We start from the raw sequence: 24,404 nt of genomic DNA, 5'->3' as shown, positions 1-24,404 counted from the left end.
AGAAGCATTGAAATGTGGGTATGGAGAAGAATGGAACGTGTGAAATGGACAGACAGAATAAGCAAGGAAGCTGTGTTGGAAAGAGTGGGTGAAGAAAGAATGATGCTGAAACTGATCAGGAAGAAAAAAAAATTAGCTGGGTCACTGGGTGAGAAGAAACTGCCTACTGGAGGATGCACTGGAAGGAATGGTGAATGGGTAAAAGAGTTCGGGACAGAAGAAGATATCAGAGGATAGATGACATTAAGATACATGGATCATATGTGGAGACTAAGAGGATGGTAGTAAATAGGCAAAGATTGGGGAATGTTGGGTTTGCAGTGAAAGACCTGCCCTTGGGCAGAAAACTATGAATGAATGAAATGATTACATTTACTGTTCATGTCCATCTCTGATCAGTGTAAAAGCATAGATAAATAATACAATTCTAATTACAGGATCCCATACCAACAAAGCCATGGAGAGGAGTATGGCCAGCTTCGAAACCTGGGAGTTCATGTCTGCAGTATTTCTTCGTTTCTCAAGCAGAAGCTTCAACAATGAAAGCACTGCAGGGAGCAGAAGACTGTCTTTATATTAATGTTTACTCGCCAATGGTTTGTCTTCAAACTGAATTGTTATTAATCCTAGAACTATTTCTCATATTACTTACTTACAGCAGAACTCCAATTATCCGGAATAATTGGGGATCAAGCCGATCCGGATATGCAGAAGTCCAGATAATTAAATACAGCTCAGGAATAATTAAGAAAAAAGGATGTCTGACAAAGTAAAAACCCAATTTTTATTCATAAAAACTAACTAAGCAAACATAGGTATGTATGTACTGTACTGTACTATTAAAATTGTATGTTAAAAATTAAGATACAGTATTGTATTTTACCACAGTACATAATTCTATATAGTACCTGAACTCTATTTTACTTACAACATCTGGAATAGCATATCGTTGGCTTAGAGTGTAAACCTGCTGTCAAAAAGAAAATTTTACAAGGGAAGCAAAAGACTGAGATTAAATTAACTCTAAAACTTTAGGACCAAATCCAAAGTACAGGGGGCAATTTATTGAAAATACAAAATTAAATATAAGTTTGTTGAAATTCCACATTAACATCTAAAATCAAAGGCCTGACCTCCATGTAGCCGTTCCTTAGTCGGGTCGCGGTACTGTTGTTAGTATTGTTAGAACACAAAGAAGCTGCCAGACTACATTTCCATTGTAGTGAAATCAAATGCATTCCTAACGTTGTTACATAACTGTAAATCAGGCATTCGCGGTAAATATTAATTTATTGTGGAAATAATGTGATAAATTCCTGATGTTATACATGGGGCATTATAGGGTTAATTTAATTTTAAAATTATTATTATTATTATTATTATTATTATTATTATTATTATTATTATTATGACAATGCTGCAGAAATGAAGGAAACAATAATAAGCCTAACCTCGAAACTCGCCATTACGGAAAAGTTTTGGCGAACCCCTTGAAATATTTTGCGAACCCCCTGGGGGTTCGTGAACCACGGGTTGGGAAACGATGTTCTAGAGTAGAGTTACTCACTCTACTGCAGTTAAATTAAAGAAAAGTTTCACTTGCATAACTTACTTCGTACAAGAAGTAAAAATTTTAAATATTTCAAGTCACAAAATTGCTCTTATGATGATCAATGATATGATAAATAATTCTATAGTATTTGTTGATAAATTATATGCAGCAACAACAGGAATTTATAACAGGTAATGAAGTTATTCCCCAAACGTTGACCTCTGAATATCCTGCACCAACAGTACTACAGACCAGTATCATCATTACTTCACAGTGCAGTTAGTCAAGAAACGAGAGCTCTATAGAAATCTGATATATTTCTAAGTCTATTTAACTGAGAGCTTAGTTAACAAGATAATGGATTTAAAGTAATTTCGTTGTTTTTCATTGCATTTCAACTTTGACAGAACTGTTTTATGGCACAGAATAACACATCTAGTTAACATGCTGGAGATCCAAGTGAAGTCCTGATACCAGTGTTGTATGCAAAGAGATTACGCAGTTTAACAATATTTATAAGTTCTTGAGCAATTATGGTACTCTTGTTAACAGTTGTGCAAACTAAGGAAAATGTCAGATTCTTTTATCACTGCTCATGTACCTTTCGATTTATAATTCTTTCCTCGCACCAATTCAGCTATCCAGACATTCATCAACACTAATAACATAATCATCTTTGCCCAGTTGCCAGCAGGGGGCAGTGCTCCACTTCTAGACGTCATTGTAAATATACATGGAGGAGGCTTTACATATGCTGAAGGAAGCTATTTGGGTCCTAAATACCTTCTGGATCGAGATGTTGTTCTAGTAACTTTCAACTACAGACTAGGACCACTTGGTAAGATATACAGTTTTCATTCTGACAGTACTACTACAGTAGCGTGCAAATTAATCCGAACACGACATATTTTTACATTTTCTGTCATTGTTGGCCTCACAGCTGCTCATACCGCTTTAATTGACATTACGTGTAATTCCATTGTTGAAGGTCTGTCATTATTTTTTTTATAATATGTGACATTTTGCCTGTCGTTTTGTACTTATAAGCATTTCAGTTGTGTTGAAGACTTAATACTGCAATCCTGTGTACATTCTGTCGTCTTCACAAATGGATACAACTCCACGAAAACGGGGTCTAAAATTATAACATTAGCAGAGCATTCTTCTATGACACAGAGGCAAATTGCTGCAGAATGTCACATCGGTTTGGCTACTATTAATTCGATCATAAAACGATACAGGGAGACTGGATCCATCACACTCCAGAAAAAAGGAAACTGTGGCCAGAAAAGGAAGACTTCACCTGCAGATGATTGTTTAATTGTCAGGAAAAGTAAATTAAATCCTAGACTAACTGCTGTTGACTTAACCCGCGAGTTAATGGCTACCACTGGGGCGAATATTCACGTCACAACAGTGCGGCGTAGGCTTTTGGAAGCTGGACGAAGGGCTCGTAAGCCTATTAAGAAGCAACTGCTAACCCCTGTTATGTGCAAAAAACGCTTAATGTGTGCAAAATTACATCAACACTGGACAGTGAATGACTGGAAGAATGTACTTTTTTCCGATGAGTCTTATTTCGAGGTCCACGCCCACCATGTTTCTTACATACGGAAAGGATCTGAAAAAGTAACAGCAGATCATCTCCAACAAGCACCCAAATACCCCCCTAAAGTAATATTTTGGGGTTGTTTTACACATGAAGGGCCTAGAGCATTAATACCTATCAAGGGAATGATGAATTCTGACAAATATATTCACTTATTGGAAACCAGAATCGTACCCCAGCTGCAAAAATCATTTCTGGATGGCAGAGGTGTGTTCCAACAAGACCTGGCACCATGCCATACGTCTCGAAAAACTACAGAATTCTTCAACAAGAAGAATATTCAGGTACTCCCCTGGCCAGGCAACTCACCCGACATCAACCCCATTGAGAACTTGTGGTCAATTTGCAAAAGAAGAATGCAAAAAATGGATTGTTCTACAAAGGAGAAGATGATTTCTGCCCTCATTGGTGTATGGTTTCGCGATGAAGAAATGAAGAATATTTGTGGGAAATTAGTGGAATCCATGCCAAATAGTCTCAGAGCTGTTATTAGGAACAAGGGAGGCCACATAGATTACTGAGGCATGTCTTAGATCCTTTTTTTTATCCTGTTTGAGTGTTTTTGCATAAGTAATTACGTTGTTCGGATTAATTTGCACGCTACTGTATATTTAACCTTCAACACTGTTCACTGTCTACCAAAAATATCAAGACAGATAGGTGGTGCTCGTTATCTTCTATATAATTATGTAATACTGGAATGAATGAAATTACTATTTTCTTGAAAAGCAATGTATTATTCTGCTTAGCTTCATTCTATCTATACTTTGATGTTGTTCATATCAGGACATAATGTTTAAAATTGTGACAAAGGCACTCAATTTTAATTTGGAGCTAATTAGCTCAATAATTATCTTATAATAGAGCTGGTCAGTATTTCACTTCAAACAATAGTGAGTCTCTTCTGTCAAACTTGCATATTAAAAATATTAGTAGTTCACTGTTCTTTGTGAAATGTCATACAAAATGATTTGCATACTAATTTATGTATCTTTATTTAACGGCCATATGAAGATGAAGATGAAGAGGTTCTTGTGAATTAGGGGATTAGTATTACAGTCATAATGAAGCAATGGTGTGGAAACTGAGAATGCTCAGCTCATTACGAATCTTACAGGTTTCCTTAGCACAGAAGATGAAGTGGTTCCAGGAAACATGGGACTGAAAGATCAAACTGCAGCTCTACGTTGGATCCAGAGGAATATTGCTTCATTCGGTGGCAATCCAGCCAGTGTTACACTAACTGGGCAATCTGCAGGAGGCGCCAGTGTTCAATACCACTATTTATCACCAACATCTCATGGTAACTATACCATACTTACTTACTTACTGGCTGGCTTTTAAGGAATCCGGAGGTTCATTGCCGCCCTCACATAAGCCCGCCATCGGTCCCTATCCTGAGCAAGATTAACCCAGTCTCTATCATCATATCCCAACACCCTCAAATCCATTTTAATATTATCCTCCCATCTACGTCTCCGCCTCCCCAAAGGTCTTTTTCCCTCCGGCCTCCCAACTAACACTCTATATGCATTTCTGGATTCGCCCATACGTGCTACATGTCCTGCCCATCTCAAACGTCTGGATTTTATGTTCCTAATTATGTCAGGTGAAGTATACAATGCGTGCAGCTCTGTGTTGTGTAACTTTCTCCATTCTCCTGTAACTTCATCCCTCTTAGCCCCAAATATTTTTCTAAGAACCTTATTCTCAAACACCCTTAATCTCTGTTCCTCTCTCAAAGTGAGAGTCCAAGTTTCACAACCATACAGAATAAACAATAGTATAACTGTTTTATAAATTCTAACTTTCAGACTTTTTGACAGAAGACTAGATGACAAAGGCTTCTCAACCGAATAATAACAGGCATTTCCCATATTTAGTCTGCGTTTAATTTCCTCCCGAGTATAATTTATATTTGTTACTGTTGCTCCAAGATATTTGAATTTTTCCACCTCTTCGAAGGATGAATCTCCAATTTTTATAATTCCATTTCGTACAATATTCTGGTCACGAGACAATCATATACTTAGTCTTTTCGGGATTTACTTCCAAACCTATCGCTTTATTTGCTTCAACTAGAATTTCCGTGTTTTCCCTAATCGTTTGTGGATTTTCTCCTAACATATTCACGTCATCCGCATAGACAAGAAGCTGATGTATCCTGTTCAATTCCATAACTATACCATACTTTAAGATAAAATAAATACAATAAATTTAGTGAGGAAATGCTGTATAGCACACATCGTCAAATTTACCACTCTTCTGTTATGTATTAACAATAATGTTAATAATAATAGCAATAGGAAAATTTAGAATTCACACAGACTACGGCTGTTTGACACACAATTATGTCAAGAATGCAGAACATCCTCTGTGGAAGTTTAAATAAAGAAAAACAATGATCAATTATTCTATTAGATTCCTTGCTGGTTATGGTTTTTAGGCTTATTTCAACGTGGAATCTCCCAGAGTGGAAGTGCTTTATGTCCGTGGACACAGATGAAAAACGGAAGAGAAAAAGCTGTGAGACTGGCACAAGCATTAGGCTGTGGCACACAGACTTCACGAGAGCTGGTGGACTGCTTGAGGCACAGGCCAGCTAGCATGATCGTACAACAAGTCCCCACATTTCAGGTAATATTCATTATATTTCTCTACAGTTTTGTGTTATAATGCATTCAAACATGTATTAAATGGATCTGCTTCTTGTTTTTCTGCCAAATCAAGGAATGGGTGTAAGTCCCGTTCAGATGTCAAAGTAAAATTTGTATCTAGTTCACTGTCGCTATCACTTCCTGTCTACCAAATGGAATGAAATTAAAATTACTGCAATGGCAAATGCTCAGGGAATATTCTTAGTAGATATTTCATCCATTTCTTCTGGTAAGTTTTATATCTTCAACAAGACTTCTTATTATGTTCATTCTTTCCTAGGCTTACGCCCAATAATTCTCAGAAATCTCACAGGTCTACTCAATAGCACAATTGAAATTCATACTACTGTTACATGTACCTCAAAATGCGAATTTCAGGATTGTATATTGTACCCCAATAGTTTTTGTGCCTTTGCACAAATTTACTATTATATTAGATGCATCACAAGTGAGGGTGGGACAAACTCACACACCATATGGATCCATTGTGCCACCTCCAAAGTCGGATTTTGACGTGTCGATGAATGGTCTATCAATTCTGCCTGGACTATCCTCATCCAAGGGCAAAATTCTTTTAAGAACATTACATTTACAACCTACAACACATTCCTTCAAGTTCTGTTTTCCTTCTGAAGAAAGTCTTGTTAAGGATTTCCATATTTATAATAATAGTAATAGTCACGATCAACAATAATAACTTGAATTAATTTACAGAAGAATGTAAACTGATTTCTCATAACATTAATAACTCTGGATTTATATAACATTGGATTGGAAGTATCTATTTCTTCTGTAATAATTCCAAAAGCAGAAGACAATGCACTGTGCAATCTGTGTTTGGAGTGGTAGTAGCTGTAATTCTAACAGTAAACAGTTATAGCTAATTTGTTTGTTTGTTTTTTTTTTTATTTCAACCTGCTTAGGGATGGCTCAACAACCCTTATACTCCGTTTGGACCTACTGTAGAAGTGGCAGGGGCAACTCCATTTCTGGACAGACAACCAATAGACATGCTCTTGGATGGCAGTGTTCAAGACCTACCATGGATTATAAGTGTTACAACAGAGGAAGGTCTTTTTCCTGCAGCAGGTATACACTAAGAATATATTTCAGTTACATTCTGAAAACTTTAAGTGCAATCCACATTATGTACAGTAGTAAAATATTCATTTTATATTGCTGTAATTTTACGACGTTTATAATTAAGGAATGCACTAAAGGAATTAACCAGTCCCCCATTTGCTTAACAGTTTCAAGAAATCAGGCACAGCTGTTCTCAATTACATATCAAAACACTGTTAGTTTCCATAATCTTTTAAAAGACAAACTGTCCGTAATATCCCTGACAACAAGAAGTACAAGTTACAGTCACATGCAGATTGCCAGGAATTACACGTTTACATGGAAAGATTACTGTTCCCTGTTGTGTTTAATTCATATATGACATGAACATACAAATAATTACAGTACTCAATGCCTCATATTTTAAACACAGTAACTTAATTCTTAATTTTCTAGCTCTCAAATACAGTATATAAAACAAAAATTGCTATTTTCATTATTTCTCTTATATAATGTTGGAAATATTCACAGCACAGTCACATTTAACTCCTGCAAGGCTGACAACATCAATAAATTAATTTCATATTGTACAAAACTAGTTCAGTAGTCTAGAGCATGAAAGCCATACAGATCATACAACCATCACACTCTCAATAAGTCTTAATCAAAAAGTGGTATGCATCTCTCGCAATAACTAAAATGGTCTTTGTTTTATTCAAAGAGGTGTCAGATAAAACAGCTATGCTTTCATTCCTCTACATTTACTCGCTATTTTTCCCCACTATAGTTGATAGAATGCAGCTAAAAGATTTTTGGTCAGTTACACCAAACATGTTCGAGACAAGATGATGAATATCATATGTTGGACCACTGAAGAAGAAAAAGAAGAAGAAGAAGAAGAGTTTCCTTTCTCTTCATCAACATTCGTAATCCACAAGTCTTAAAACCAAAGGTCAAATTTGAAGGTGGGATTTTGGTTTGTGAACTGAGTTGATAATAACCGTCAAATTGTGTAGCAGTACTACACTGTTGGCCATCACGAAAACAAAATGAGAGTACACAGTGTTCTTCCAACCTATTGTAGAAATTTCGTAAATCTTTCTAACAAAATACCACATAATTTTGATGCTGGGATAATGTATCTGGAATCTTTGGAAACTATGACCTGAACAGTCTTTTTAGATAGAATTAAATTGTAAGTTATGTTTTACTTAAAGACGCTCACAACTGCCGAGCTTATATCAGCATCGTCGATGTGCGCCGGAATTTTGTCCTGCAGGAGTTCTTTTACATGCCAGTAAATCTATTGACATGAGACTGTCGCATTCAAGCATATTTAAATGCCATAGATCTGGGCCGGGATGGAACCCACAACCTCTGGCACAGAAGGCCAGCACTTTACGACTGCGTCACTCAGGCCGACTAGATAGAACTATTGAATATTATTTCCAGATAATGGAAAACCTACATCACAAAATAGTCTGTCAAAACAAGTTGTATTAAAAATTCTACACAGAATTAATCAAAAAGCATAATATTCTAGCTAAAGAAATCTAGTGAACAGCAATAATAAAATTGCTATTGACTTATTAAAATATTAAGCAAACAAGTTCATTTTACGTTTCTTACATTTGATGTCTTATGCAAACCTCACTAGTCCAGGTCTTCCTGAATGTTGTATATTTTCAAAGTGTGTCTGCTGATAACAGCTGATAAGTATACAAATGCAGCATAACAGTTGTGATGCTGGCGTATAAAAAAGAATAAAAAGTTATTTTGCTTTCTCGTACAATTTCGTGAAAATTGATCATATCTTTGAAAAATATTGGAGTGCAAGAGGTCAAATGACTTTATTGTCAAACACCTGGCATTAGAAAACAACAACAACAATTTCGTGAAATGCAATTACGAGGTTTTAGGCCTATATTACACTATCAAATTTCTGTGTCACAGAAGTTTGATAAAATATATATGATAAAATCTTTTACAGTGTAATATAGCATCTTTGATCACATATAGTTGTGGCATAGTTCTGTGATAAAAGTTATGGTCATCATCATACTTTTGATCAAATCTTTGACTAAGAAGAAAGAAAATGGCGGACATTAAGTAAATATGGTCTGTGTGACAAATGTGAAGGGCCATCAGCCACTTGGGATGCTGTGCTTAATGACAATAAATCATAGATTATATCATATCACATCATATATGGTCTGTGAAACCACATGGCTTTTAACATCACATTATGAGTCACATGAAATGTTATGTCATCCATTCTTAAATACGGAGAATAGGATTTTACATCTTCACACTGAAGTTCTCTCAATAGAGTTTGACGGAGTCCTTTTGTATCTCTTCTCCCTGCCCAATCTCTAACCCGAATATGTTTTTTCTTTTATTTCTTCTCCAGTATTAATGCATTACTGCACTTAGAGTTGCAACATGCATTGAACTGTCGTGGATTGATTGTTAGAACTGTGATGAAAGATGTGATAAAAGCTTTGATATAGTGTAATATACCCAAAATCAGACATTTGATCATATATATTTGATAAAAAATGTTATCATATTCTGTGACACAGAAATTTGATAATGTAATATAGGCCTTAGAAGTAAGCCAGCGATGTGTTCATACTCTTAATCAATCCTTTTCATCAGACTTTACCACTACGAATCATTAACACATTTATATTTATAGACTGGGTGGACAGAGAAGACACGCTACATGAACTGCAGACCAGGTTCGCTGAGCTGGCGCCCCACATACTGGACTTCAACTATACAGCAGCAGAAGAGCAGAAGCAGGCTGTTGCCCAGAAAATTCACCAATTTTATTTCCAAGGGAAGCCAATATCTCCTGACACTACAAGCAAGGTTATACAGGTCTGTATGATAGTGATGATGCCATTTCTAATTAGTACGACAACAACAATCGTCAATGATAAAGAGCACGCACACTTCTCCCTAACCTTTTGATTACAAAATACAATTTTCGATTGATGGCATGTGCCACAAATTCGATCAACAAACTTATCTCTTGTTCTACGAAGAATGTGCGTCTGAAATTTCGGAGGAAGGGAGGAGCACCCTAGGTCTGCCAACTCTTCCAGCATTTTTCTCCTTTTATTTGCACTGAATATTACCTAGACAGTATCCATACTCTGCACTTTCAAGCAGTATAACTGCTCATCATTTTCTGTTTTGAGTGGCTGCATTATTTTGTTACTGTCCAGAAACCTTCAGTCACATAATGATATTTGAATAGGCAGCAGTGGGTAGCAAGACAAGATACTGGTTATTTGAGTGCAGCATACTCTAGAAGTTTGTTCCTGGAGTGTTGTGACAGCCTTTCTATGGTGTTCATGTGCATGCGTGCGTGCGTGCGTGCGTGCAGGTGTGTATTTGTATACAATTTCGTAAGTTTAGTGTATTCTATTGGTTTCATTAAATAGCAATACATAACTCAAATCATTTCATAAAAATGGGTAAGAAATTATTGTTTTAAATTTGATTATTATTACCAGAGATAGTGAGAAGCACACTTTATATATAGCGAGCGAGTCATCTAATATGGTTTAAAATATATATTTCCATATACGGCTCACTAACAGAGACTGACAATGCAAAGTACCAGCTTAAAGTCCATCAAAAAGAACAGGATAACAAAGTTTGAGAACGATGACTTCCTGTGGAAAAGGTATTTTAAACGCAAATGTCTTTGTTCCAAAATAACGTAAGATTGTGGATATGTTCAAAATCAATGTTTTATTTCTACATAACATACTTACACAGATACAAAAACTAAAGAATGCAAATATATTATTTTATTTTTTTTAATGCACCGAAGTACATATGATATTTCCATGCAGATATTTTGCGTCATCATACGATGTAAGAGTAATGGAACGGAGAAAAATTCTCTCCGGCGCCGGGATTTGAACCCGGGTTTTCAGCTCTAGGTGCTGATCCTTTATCCACTAAGCCACACCGGATACCACCCCGGCGTCGGACAGAATCGTCTCAGCACATGTGTGGACTTTGGTCCTACGTTCATAGACATCTATGACGTAGTGCAGAGGACGGCCACTAGAGGGAACCCAAGAGTTGGAGCTTAATCTGAGACGATTCTGTCCGACGCCGGGGTGGTATCCGGTGTGGCTTAGTGGATAAAGCATCAGCACGTAGAGCTGAAAACCCGGGTTCAAATCCCGGCGCCGGAGAGAATTTTTCTCCGTTCCATTACTCTTACATCGTATAAAGAATGCAAGCTTATTTTTTTTTTAATATGGTGTGCAATACTTTTACAGCGAGCCTCAGAATGTGAACATATAATTTGTAAAAACATCCCAATACTAGCCTTCAAAACAAAATAAAAAGAAGTTCAATATGAAATGCAAAGACAATGATGCATTATTTCCAGATGGTAGGAGATCGAATGTTTGTTGTGGAAGTGGAACGAGCTGCAAGGCTCCAAGCAGCCGTCAACTCTGCACCCGTCTACTTCTACCAGTTTGGGTACAGGGGCAAACACAGTTTCTCTGAAGCTATGTCAGGATCAGACACTAATTTTGGTAAGTACTATTATTATATTGTAGTCAAACTAGAAAATTGTAACGCAATGGAAACCTAACATTGCAGGACAAAGCTTCAGTTCTTAATAATGTGATGGTAAAAAAAAAATTCAAAAACTTGTTTTGCTACATGGGTTAGAAATAGCAAATCAAACTTTATGAATGAAATCTTAATCAATTCTAGAAACTTAGTGCATCATTAGCCCAACAACTAGAGCAGCGTTTTTCAATATGTGGCACACTACAGGTGTGATTTAAAATCCCGAGCACACTCATATAATCTAAACCAGTGGTTCCAAATCAGAGGGGGAATTTTGAGGATTTTAGGAAGGAACGTGTTTACCGAATGTTGACTCTTGTGGACTCGGTTTTTTAATATTGTTTTCACTTTTATTCTTCTAATTTACTAGACAACCTTTACTTTATTCATTTTCTCGTGGCACACCAGTTGACAATGGCTGAACTAGTAACTTAGGTTCTAATACTGGTGGGACAAAGACTTGCTTGGTGCTCCTGTTTCTCTCACAGCAGTCCATTAAGAACTTTCATCATGTGGTGCAACAAGGGCAATGGGTAGTAAGAGTAAAGCTTAAGTACTTTCTCAAGGTTTATACTTTTGAGTATGAGCACTTCCTGTGATTATATACTCGTAACGACTAGAACATACTCATATTCGTAAGAATAAAGACATTCTACCTAACGTGAATATATACTCATCTCTACAGCCTTCTTGATCGTTTAAAAGTTAGTATCTACTCGTATTACCTATCCTCTTTGACCACATTGCACGTGATACTCAGTTTTTTATATAGACTTTCACATGCTGTCCGCATGCTGTAGTGGTTTGTGTTTTGCTTTTTATAAATAGATAAATAATTAAATAAATAAGTAAGTAAGTAAATAAATAAGTAAGTAAACAAATTAATTAATTAATTAATTAACTAAATAATAAAATAAATAAATTAAATAAACAAATAAATAAATAAATAAACATGAAAAAGAAAGGGAATCTGATAAGTGACGTTAATAAACAGGAAACAAGAAAATAATAGGGCTACTAGGAAATCGTCATTACGGGATGTTGGATAGCGATTACAATCCATTTCTAGAATTCCAGTTATGCTAATTCTATTTTGTATTATAGAGAGTTATATATATAATTTAAAGTTACAAGTAATTGCATTTTGCAAATCAAATTTTACAAAATAAATGTAATTGTTAATTATATTTAACAATACAATCTAACCTCATAATTTGATAGCCATTCATATTTTTATAAGTTATGTTCTTCATGAATAACAAATACGTGTTTAACCAATTTCACATTCACTTTTGTGAAGCGTTAAAGGCAATGAGGTACTACATAATTCATAAATTCTGCCATTTTTTTATTTAACTTTAAACTGAACACAAATCAACAATTATTCAGGATTGAGCCTGCTACAAACCATACTCAGAATAACATTAGAACGAACTTATAAATATGAGAATATACTAGCTTTTATTCTTATCAAGCTTGAGTATATATTCTGTACAAGATGGACACTTGAGTATATTCTACTATGCTTCCATGTTATGAGTATGTAATCAAAAATGAGTAGGTACTCAAATGTTTTTATTCTTACTAACAAGAGTATGTACTAAAAAAAGTCCAGTATATACTATATACTCACGTTTATTCTTACCACGGAATGCCTATAGTGGTAAAAAGAACTGCAACTTGGGCGTACATAGCTCATAAATGATGATGCCTGGGTGAATGGTGTACAGCTGCATGCACGTCCCCACACCCACACATACAAAACTAGATGAGAACTATCATTTATGTTGTTTGGTAACAGTACTGAATTCAGGTCTTTTCCCCCAAGAGAGATGGAACCAGCAGCAAAGATACAATAATTCTGATCTTACCTAACAACAACAGAAGCAGTCTATGTAAGAGGGAACATAGGAAAATAAAATGTGCTCAATTAAGAAAACAGAGCTTTTATTCGTTTATACTAATTGTTGTAAATACTACTAAATGTTAATATAGGCATTAACTTAACTGCATGATGTGCCACACTGCACAATATGTTAAATGAAGTTTACATTCGTCATTTCCGAAAATATGATGCAGGGTCATTCCATAGTGACACACGTAACATTTTTGTCACGTGTGTCACGTGTTTTTCTTGTAGAATTTGTACATAAATAAAAATGTTGTCCATATAAGAAGTTGATTGTTATGTGATGTCTCACTTTTACATTTATGAGACATTAAAAAATGAAATGGTTTTGACGAAATATAAACAAATATCCATTTGAGAGTGATGCACGAACGCTCAACCTTTCTTTGTAATAATTGCAATCAAGCACGAAATAATCATTGTATTACGGTTTCTATGCATTATAATTATTAACAAAGGTCAGCACTTCATTATTAATTGAATTTAACATACAGAAGTAATGATTTATTTGCCTTAAATGTGCATTCAAATATGTGACTTCTAATAGATAATTTCGCGCTCTTAAACCACAGACTTCTTTGTGCTTTTTCTCCCACATACATCTTGTTACACAATCAGTGTTGTCAGATTAAAAAAATTCGGAACATAACGAAAAAAAATGACATATAACAAGCAGAGATTCGAGAGATTTTTATTTTTCGTGAAAATGTCGCATTTTCATGGAATAACCCTGCAGTTATTGTTAATGATGTTTAATGAAATGAATACTATTACATAATGCATTCATTTCCCTGACCAATAGACAGTGGCGTATACTGGTTAAAGGGTTTGGGCTACCGCTGACCCTATTATTACACAAAATATATCTAACAATTACTTTAATTTTAATTACTATGGTAAAACTAATAATACAAAATTATTACATTATGTTATATTATAAACTTTTTCTTTTGTAATTTCCTTGGGCTACCGCCGGTAGCCCCGGTAGTCCGCAAAATACGCCCCTGCCAATAGAAATGCTAATAATAATCACTATCAACGTAGTTTCAACATTACAGTGTCGCTTGTCATACTGCAAGATAATCCATGGCTATCCTCTGGTGGTAATTCAACATGCATTCCTTACAGGGGTTTCCCATGGAGACGACACAGCATTCATATTCGATGTGGGCTATTGCAACACTGAGGAGATTCAGCACGACAGGGATATGTCTAAATTATTACTTGATATTTGGACTCACTTCATAAGCAACGGGTAAGTGAATGAGATTCACTTAGCATTGATAATGAAATTGATATTGTACCGAACAAGTCATGATGACTTTCACTTGTTCGCCTTGTAACTAAGGTTACAAAGACTGGTAAATCTAGTTACAGTATATTGCAAAGAAAATGTGTCAGTACAGCAGAATGGTTAATGTCCTGGGACTTTATATATATATATGCAAAGTATTATGCAAAAATTAATAGCACATTATTGTTAGTAGAGTGGCAATGCTCTGACTTTTTCATATCACGGACCTTAGTTAGAATTGCAGAGAAACTGACAAAGGGAAGTTGTATCTGAAAACATATATTAATGAGTCATATCAAATTACTGGGTTTGGAGGATAGATCCTAAAACTGCTACAATTTCCAGCTATCTTGCAATGAATTAAAATTTGTTTAAGTGTTTCCCAAAATGATTGAACAAAATTTTGTCATCCCATGAACATAAATACAAAAATAAAGGACAAAAAATAACATCATTTTGTCTTCTGATAAATCAGGCATATACTTGTAATCAATCATTAATAAAATATTTGCATTGTACAATAATCATTGCACTTTTAATGCAATAATTATGCCAATACATTTTATCTCATGTATGCTACTAAGGGTGTCCTCCTTTGACCAATGAAAATCTGATCAGTTTACTGAAAGAAATATCAGTGCTTCAAGATAGGTAATGAGAAAGACGCGTGTCTATATAAATAGCGTTGGTGCCATGAACAATGCATCAAAATGGGAAATTGTAAATGATGCCAGTGTAAGCATTATGTATTATATAGTTACTGTCAAGTACTTCATTTTAAAGGAGTGATCGTGAATGGGCACTTTAATTCATGCTGCCACAACATCTTAATGTATCATTCAAGACTATAATTATTAAAGCATGGTTCATGATGAGTGAAAGCATGAACGGATGTAAAAATCAAAATTATTCCTACAACACATCAGGGACAGTTTCTCAATCATGATCAGACTTCGAGACTTGGGACCCAATACAATAAGTTTACTGTGCATATACTATAGGTTGGTGACTTGCTGCAGGTAGTGAACGTTGGAGATGTGTTGAGGTAACAACGTTGCTATTTAGAGTAGAGTACGGTAGTATGGGGGAACACACACATATGGACATTCTGAAAGTAAATATACATTGCACAATGACAATGTCAAAAGAATGTGAACAGCATTTATTCTCCTGTCTTTTATAAGCATTTGTGTTTAATTATACACAGTGTTAATGGTAGGAATAAACATGTAGCAATTTTAATTTCTTCATTTATCCTATGGGTCGTCTTTAGGAAGTGCAGTTACAGTACAGAATTGCAATGTACTACAAGATTCACTCTCAGTGTCTCAAACGTAAATCTTTTTCGGTTATCTGCCAAACACAGTTTGTACTGTGAAAAGCTGCGCTCTACGTCGCATGACGTGATAGGAGCAAAACGAAAAAACCTAACATCATTGCAGTCTCTAAGAGACAGTCCTTTATTCTCGGGTGACTCTTGTCCACTAATTTGCTGTTTATGTTACACAATGTTCCATATTCGTTATTTTTACGTAAAATTGATTTCCACTTCTGTTTTACACGTTCAGTACCCGGTGTACTTGGTGTCTCATTAATTCTCTGTGTCATTTCCTCAACTAATTTGAGGGCTTCCGGCATCTCTTGCTCTGACTTTTCTAGCTGTGTAATACTGTAGTTTCAGACACGGTTTGAAAATGGGTTTGTATAAAAACCAAATTATTCGTCAGAACCTTTAAATCCAGAGCATTTTCCTTTGAGTATTTGTTGTCATTCATTCTACAGTACCCCCACCCACTGTACGCTTTACCACTATACTCAGTACGCCGTTATGTGGATTTCCCACTGAACTGCTCTATTGGGTCCGAAGTCTCGAAGCCTGGTCATGATGGACATAATACTAAAATGTTGTTTATACTGAAATATTAATATTAAATAGAATCAGCCAGACACGTTTCCAGTGCTTCCTAACAAAGGATTCGCAGATGTAACAACATATTCAGGGCACATTATCAGTCATTCATAGTATTCTGCCCAAGGGCAGGTCTTTCACTGCAAACCCACTTTATCATTACTGTCTTCTTATCATTCATACTTTTCTGCCCAAGGGCAGGTCTTTCACTGCAAACCCACTTTATCATTACTGTCTTCTTATCATTCATACTTTTCTGCCCAACGGCAGGTCTTTCACTGCAAACCCACTTTATCATTACTGTCTTCTTATCATTCATACTTTTCTGCCCAACGGCAGGTCTTTCACTGCAAACCCACTTTATCATTACTGTCTTCTTATCATTCATACTTTTCTGCCCAAGGGCAGGTCTTTCACTGCAAACCCACTTTATCATTACTGTCTTCTTATTCTTTCATCATCATAATAATAATAATAATAATAATAAAGAGCCACCATGGTGTCTAGTGGCTAGAGCACTGGATTTATAATCAGCTGTGGACTAGAGCTCGATCTTTATATACCCTAAATTTATAACTTGGGTTGGTCCAAGTAACACAGGGGTTTCCTCTGGAAGCTCCGGCTCCCCTGTGGCATCCAACAAATCTCTATCATCATCATCTCACCTTATCGTGGGTGTAGCATAGACCAGCTTCCTGTGGTGCACCCTGGGCAACGACTATGTCGGTAAATAAATGGTCTATACAAACGAACAGTCAAATATTACCCACCATAAAAAATAATAATTTAAGAAATAAAAAGAAAGAAAAGAGGCATATGGGAGTCGGAATATTCGGACCTCAGATATCAAACACACGAGCAGATATTATAACTGATGCGTGCTCAACCTAGCCTACGCTTTTAAAAAGTAATTCTTTTTTCAATTACTGATCATCTGTATCTAAAACTTTGTGTTCTAAAATCTACATTTTGAACCTCATAATTTGGGTATGAGAGGGAAATGGCCTGACCTGGCCACCCTACCCCATTATCTCTTGGCTTAGTTGTCTCATGAGTGATGCCTTATTGGTGTCATTCATGAGGTTTAAACCTGTCTTCGGACAGCTGACTGAACAGCAACAATTTGGTATGATTTTCGTTGAAATGTCCAAATCGCAATGTTCTTTTCTTGAATAAAGATCTGTTGATATAGATAGGTGTTCTCGTAGCTCTTCTTCCACTCACCTCCAAGTATGTACGGCAAGCTCTGCTAACTCTGAATGCCCGTGTACGCTCGGCAGAGATCATGTGATATAAAATTAAAATACGTAAAGGTACGGTCACACGTCGCTACTTTTGCAGCGCTGCAGTACAAAAAACTGCGCAACTCTCGTACTGCGACGTGCGAACAACGGCGCAACCCGAAAAGTAGCGCTGCCGAACCTGCAGCTCGCTACTTTTCCATGCTGCGCGCAGCTTAGAAGTAGCGACGTGTGAACAGGGTTCTCAGGGTTGCAGCCGCAGCATTTCTGATATCGGTTTTGTTGAAACTTTTGCTGCGGTTGCGACCAGTGTTGCCACCCAAATGTGCCAATGATACTTTTATTGTTTGGATATATTTTAATGTTAGATGTGATGAAAATAAATTATTTGCAACAGTTATTAAATGCACAACACAGTCTGAGCATATTTGCTGACGATATAATTCACTTTTCTAATTTTCCGTAGCGTAGTTTCAAACAGGAGGGTTGCCAACATTGATTACGTGAATATGCTGTTGGTTATCATTTAAGTATATAGGCGTTTTTAAAAGCTTTATAGTAAAAATAATGCCAATTTCTGAATACTAGTTAGGACAGAAAAGCAAATAATAGATAAGTAAGCTTTCGCATGAGTTTCTTAATAATGCGAACATAACCAGAAAATGTATATTGAGAAGTCAACACGGAGATGGAAACCTGCAGCATGACTGCGGCTGCAAAAGTAGCGCCTTGTGTGTGAACAGACTCGCAACCTCCAGTTGCAACTTTTGCAGCACTCGGGTTGCGCAGCACGAAAAGTAGCGTGCAGCGCGCTACTTTTGGCTTACGTGTGAACATGACACGCAACTTTTGCAGCTGCAGTACAAAAGTTGCGCTGCAAAAGTAGCGACGTGTGACCGTACCTTTAGTAGGAAACCATTATAATCACTACACTATTCTCTTTTTTTTTTTTTTTTACAGAAATCCCATTCCTAACGGAAAGAACTTAGTATGGGAACAAGTAGATGGCAGCAGTGAAGAACTCGCGTATTTATACATTGGAAACAGCAGCTATCTAGAGATGAAATCCAGTTTAGACTTGGGAAACAGAGAATTTTGGGATTCTCTGCCCATCAGTGAACCACAGATTAATGTCAAGATACAGCCTTTACGTGAAGAACTATAGAAATATGTGCATAACATGATGCACGCGAGATTGCAGTCAACTGTGAGATGATGGCAATACTGCACCAAATCTGTATTTATTATTCAGTCAACTTTGAACTTACATACGTATGATTTAATAATATGTAGTAAAAAGTTTATTATGATGAATTTAATAGTATATTGATTTCTTTGTAAATGAATTTAATTCATAACAAATACCTAAGTTCGGGAACTGTTTTAGTAGTAGCCTAAGTTAAGATATGGCACAATTATTATTTAAAAATTTAGTGTATAATGTATGATAAAAATGTACAGAAATGTTTTTTTTTATAATATAACGACAGACATAGGATGAATAAATGTTTTTTGTTCCTACTGAAAATTTTTTTTTTGCACATAGGAGTTATTGCAGGAACAACAACGAAGTCCTCTGCTAACGATAATAGTAATATGCGTTACAAGAGCGGTATGTTAAAGTTTTCATGTTCGAGGAAAAGTTTGAAAAGGCGAAACGTAGTTAAGCTTTTTTAATTTCCAAGAATTTAAAGAAAACATACCGCTCGTGTATCGTACATTATTTTGTGCGAAGATCGTTTATTACATACCTGAAAGAGGAATTTCTAATTAGTTGCAATGAAATCTCCATCTTGGTTTCTGTTCAATGACGGCAAATTTGTAAAAAAAAAAAAATATCTATCTTCAACATTGTTGCTTTAAAATGTTTTCTATGTTTACTATACTCCAGCAGGCCGTGATATACGTCTCTCTTTTTTTTCCTCCAGTCTATGATGAGTCTGGAATCTTGTTGATTTTTTCACGGCTTCCTTAATGTTATTTGCATCACGAATGCAGTAACTTTAGTGGAGTTGTAGAGTTTACTTAATTTTTGCAAATATTTAAAAACAATAATTAACAGTGCAATTTAGGTGAAATTGCAGTGGTAAGTTTCCAATTATAATTATTACTATATTGAACGTCTGTAAAAATAATATGTTAAAAGCCTAAAGCAGTAAAATCAGTATGTCACTTAAGCGGTAAGAAGAGAGAAATTGTTATGTGTGTTAGGTTGGTAATACTGAATGTGGAATTTTAGACCTTCCGCGGATTGGTTTTATGCGGAAACCAAGCAAATACGCACGATCTCGCACAAAATAGCTTAAAGTAGACTCGTTTTGTAGCACGTCGTCAACTCAGCTTTTAAATATGAAGTGATGAAGAAAACAGCAACTCGCCATAGAAAAAGAAGGCTAAAAACCTTTGTGTATACCACATGGCGTTTTAATCATGTCAAATGAAGTAGACTTCAAAGAATTCAGGAAGGTAACAAGCTTCTGAGCAATTCCAATGAAGATTTCGTATCAAACATCAACTGGATAAATTTTTCGTAGAGAAAAATACGAATTCCCAGAAGGATATTGAAAGCTGTTTGAAAGATGCTGGGTGCCCCACACTTAGAAATTACGTTCTTTATAATTACATTGTCTTTACTTGGCAGTACTTATGTGTGTAGCTGTGCTTCTTCGAATTTGAAATTCATCAAATCGAAAACAAGAAATAACCTTGATAAGTCAACTCTACAATCATGCATACGCTTTTACATAATGGGATGAAAAGTTGACCTTGAAAAAGTTGTATAATGCAGCCATCGCACTAGTGGAAATATCGTGCCAGTTGTTTTCTGACACCACAGAAATATTTTATTATAGGCTACCGAATCGTAATTTGTAACAATTTGAACATACAGTACATTTTGTGAACAATAACAAAAAGTAATATTTCGGAATATGTATGATAAGACTTTCTTGTGTTAAATTCTAACGTACCTTGTTTACATGTTTCGATCTATTTATGAGTCATCCTCAGAATTGGTCGTCGCTGGTTGTGTAATCAAGATGTATAAAAAATAATATTAAGCCTATGTGTAAGCTTTGTATGAAAAACTGTACATAATGTATGTTTGTTAATTATCTGTTTGTAGTATGCATTCATTTTGTAAATTACTATGTGGTCCTCACTTTCCTCTACATAATGAAGATTGCCCGTAAGTGAAACGTACTGATCTACAGCATTATGTAGTTCAGTACTTATTCCACCACTTTCATTAGTTTATTATATCTACCATATAAGAACCGAAAAGATTAAGCAAGATGTATGAAAAGATTATATAACAACAGTAGAAAGTCTAGACAGAACGGAACATGGATCTCCAGAAGAGATCAGAGATTATCGCAAATAAAGAAGTGACCCACACAGAGATCGAGCGTGACATCAGTAATTATTACATAATAGAGACGCCAGTTTATAGAATGTATTTAACGATGTTACATTAACTAACTTATAGCTTTTAAAGAACTCGGAGGTTCATTGCCGCCCTCACATAAGCCCGCCTACGGTCCCTATCCTGAGCAAGATTAATCCAGTCCCTACCATTATATCCCACCGCTCTCAAATCCATTTTAATATTATTCTTCCATCTACGCCTTGGCCCCCCAAAGGTCTTCCAACTAACACTCTATATGCATTTCTAGATTCACCCATACGAACTACATGCCCTGCCCATCTCAAACGTATGGATTTATGTTGCATTAACTACTAGGTTATTTGGCGTGGATGAAATTGCCAATATTATGATAGAATTTGGAGAGATGAGGCTCAGGATTCGCCATGTGATTACCCGAAATTCGCCTTAGTTGGGAAAAACCCTACTAAAAAAACTCAACCATATCATCAGCCCAAGCAGGAATCGAACTCAGCTCGAGCGCAGCTCCGGATCAGCAGGCAAACAGCTGTGGAGTGCAGAAATACAATTTTGATATAAGGTGCAGATACGAATAAACAGAAAATGTGAACTGATAAGTTCAATCAAACAAATACCGTTTAAAACTGACACGGGCACACATACTCGTACATACGTAGATACATCTATAGAATTTCAACGAACCGAGCCTTATGACACGGATTAAAAGTCATAAGTTGACGAAAAAAATATGAGAATGTCGCAATAGTGTTCGACCATTAATGATGTGCATAAAATAGTAACAATTTAAAAACTCGCACTAAACACAAAATAGACTACAACAAACAAATGATAATTGTCTCAGACTGGATTTTAATGACAGATCAGATTCTTTTCTAACCTTCAATCTCGTTTTCTCAGTCACTACATACTGTTTCATTCTTTGCTATTTGTTGAGGAAAAACAACAATGGACAAAGTTGATTTCGAATAAATCACAAGCTTATGCGGTTTTATGAGAAGGGCTTCAAATATTCTAAATTGCTTACAAGTAAAATATACGCTTTTACGTGCATCATACCTTTCAGATAAATTAACAAAAATATTGAATAAGTGCAAAATCCGTCCGACTGTTGAAAGAAAAAACTGTAGGCCTATACAAACGGAATCCTAAAAACCACTTTTTCGTTATCAGGCAGCTGAAAGTGTATTTACCTGGAAATATCGATACGAAGTTTGGCGACATCGCAGTACATTCTCTTTGTCTCGTATGGGCATAAAGTAAACCAACTGATTTATGGTAGGAAAAAGAGAGGGGAGAGTATACTATTTCTTGTAGGAATGCAAAAATATTAAACTTACTGTATATTAATTTAATGTTAATATAATACCATTCAATCAATATCTCTCTTTCTTCATCTTTTCACCGCCTCCATTTATACCAACTCACAAGCTTCGAATCGACACTTAACATATTTACAATGCAGGCTCCCTGGTCGTGTGGTCAGCACGAAGCAGCGACACCAGCACAGGACAAGCACAGGCCCGTTATATGGAGATCACACTCTGTCAAAGCATGGCGTCGAATCATAGACATCATGACGAATTATATTATAACTAGTGGTTTGTGCAGCAAATGCTGCAAACTAAGTTCATTAGAAGTTCAAATAAACATTTTTCAGATTTATTTTCAATGAAGAATACCAGACATTCTGAAAGTTATTTGCTTCCATAGTAATGAAAGATTCTCTCGAGCCAATACTGAAGAGAACCACGCATATAAATATCTACACCACGCCGCCATTAAATATATGAAAAAGACCCAACCCCACTTGATTAATAACTATAAAAATATTTGATTTTTAATAATAGTATTATCTTACGTAAGTTTTATAGCTTTCAGTAACATATACTATATATACTATATAGCCGCCACTCAGTAAAATATAGAAATCAAAATCTAATTTAAGTTATTCTCTACATCTACTTATATAACCCCAAAACGTTTCACTTTCATATCATCAATATAGCATTAATATGTATAATTATTAATGAAAAATAGTCACATCATGGCATTAACTACAACAATATTCCATTTCTAATGGTAATAATGTCATCAAACCACCTCAAGTTTTGTAGTTTTTAATTTCCAATACACAGCCCTACCCAGAAAATTACACACCACAGAATCGAACCTGTAAATTATTTTTATTAAGTTAAGTTTTTAATAACCAATTTAATTTGCGCACTAATATGTCAGCATTTTTGCAGATCATGGCCTTCGTGTAGTATTGCTTACTGTAGTGAGTGTTTTGTTTTATTCTAAATGCAGTTAGTGACGACAGATGGATTTTAGAAAATAGGAAAAATTATGTTGAAAAATTGACATTTCACTGAGAACTACTATTTTTCTGAAAAACTTTGGGTTTTCCAAGCTTCAAAATGAGGGGTCATTTATTAAAATCCGTTCAGTAATTTTCCCGTAATTTCCATTACCAGTTCAAATTATATATAAAGATAAGAAGTGGGTTTTATTGCTACGGCAACATACAAATGAGAAAATCAATTACTGTTGTAAGCTAGTGAATAAGATTAATGGACTCATAAAAGAGCAGGATATATTGGCGTGCCTACTTGAAGCTAGATTAGAGCAGCCTGCATGAATTATGTCACACTGTTGATATTCGAATGAAGCATTCTATGATTCATAATAAAATGTTAACCTTTTACATATTTATTACACTTATCACATATTAATTGCTTTGTTATTATTCAGTACAAGGTCACTTTGATTAAAATTTATGTGCAGTTAGTTACATTTAATACGTGAAAGTGGACGCATCTCCAATAACAAGTCTCTATAAACGTTCACAATGTTTGAAAAAATTCTGCTTCTAAGTGCTGCTTTGCTGACATTGGAGGCTGCATATCCTAAGAAGCCTCCACTGGTTACTATAGATCAAGGAACTCTGCAAGGAACATATTTGACATCAAGAAGTGGTCGAGCATTTCTTGCATTCCAATCGATACGTTATGCTCAACCGCCCATTGGAAAACTAAGATTCAAGGTAAAATCGTGCTTTCACCCAACAGATAAAGTTGATAACCGAGAGAGGGACAAATGACCAGAATACCGCATACTATCTCGCGTTGCAATAATAAATTAGTTAAAATGTAAT

General features: G+C 35.6%; 3 protein-coding genes across 3 annotated transcripts in view; 2 read left to right on the top strand and 1 right to left on the bottom strand.

The window, feature by feature from the left end:
• Positions 1-19,372, top strand: part of LOC138708714 (venom carboxylesterase-6-like) — a 49,836-nt gene extending 30,464 nt beyond the window's left edge. The window contains exons 4-12 of the mRNA XM_069838818.1: positions 438-596; positions 2,237-2,390; positions 4,279-4,464; positions 5,608-5,798; positions 6,742-6,907; positions 9,579-9,763; positions 11,301-11,451; positions 14,529-14,655; positions 18,805-19,372. Coding sequence (XP_069694919.1) covers positions 438-596; positions 2,237-2,390; positions 4,279-4,464; positions 5,608-5,798; positions 6,742-6,907; positions 9,579-9,763; positions 11,301-11,451; positions 14,529-14,655; positions 18,805-19,009 — 1,524 coding nt within the window. The 3' untranslated portion in view covers positions 19,010-19,372. The remainder of the gene's footprint in view (positions 1-437; positions 597-2,236; positions 2,391-4,278; positions 4,465-5,607; positions 5,799-6,741; positions 6,908-9,578; positions 9,764-11,300; positions 11,452-14,528; positions 14,656-18,804) is intronic.
• Positions 1-24,404, bottom strand: part of LOC138708711 (uro-adherence factor A-like) — a 146,929-nt gene that overhangs the window by 34,323 nt on the left and 88,202 nt on the right. The window lies entirely within an intron of this gene.
• The window catches only part of LOC138708713 (venom carboxylesterase-6-like), a 30,149-nt gene continuing 29,776 nt past the window's right edge, over positions 24,032-24,404 (top strand). Inside the window, exon 1 of the mRNA XM_069838817.1 lies at positions 24,032-24,293. Coding sequence (XP_069694918.1) covers positions 24,099-24,293 — 195 coding nt within the window. The 5' untranslated portion in view covers positions 24,032-24,098. The remainder of the gene's footprint in view (positions 24,294-24,404) is intronic.

Source organism: Periplaneta americana, chromosome 11, assembly GCF_040183065.1.
Source record: "Periplaneta americana isolate PAMFEO1 chromosome 11, P.americana_PAMFEO1_priV1, whole genome shotgun sequence".
Classification (NCBI taxonomy): Eukaryota; Metazoa; Arthropoda; class Insecta; order Blattodea; family Blattidae; genus Periplaneta; species Periplaneta americana.
Note: the sequence above shows the minus strand (reverse complement) of the source record. Positions and strands in the feature narration are given on the sequence as shown.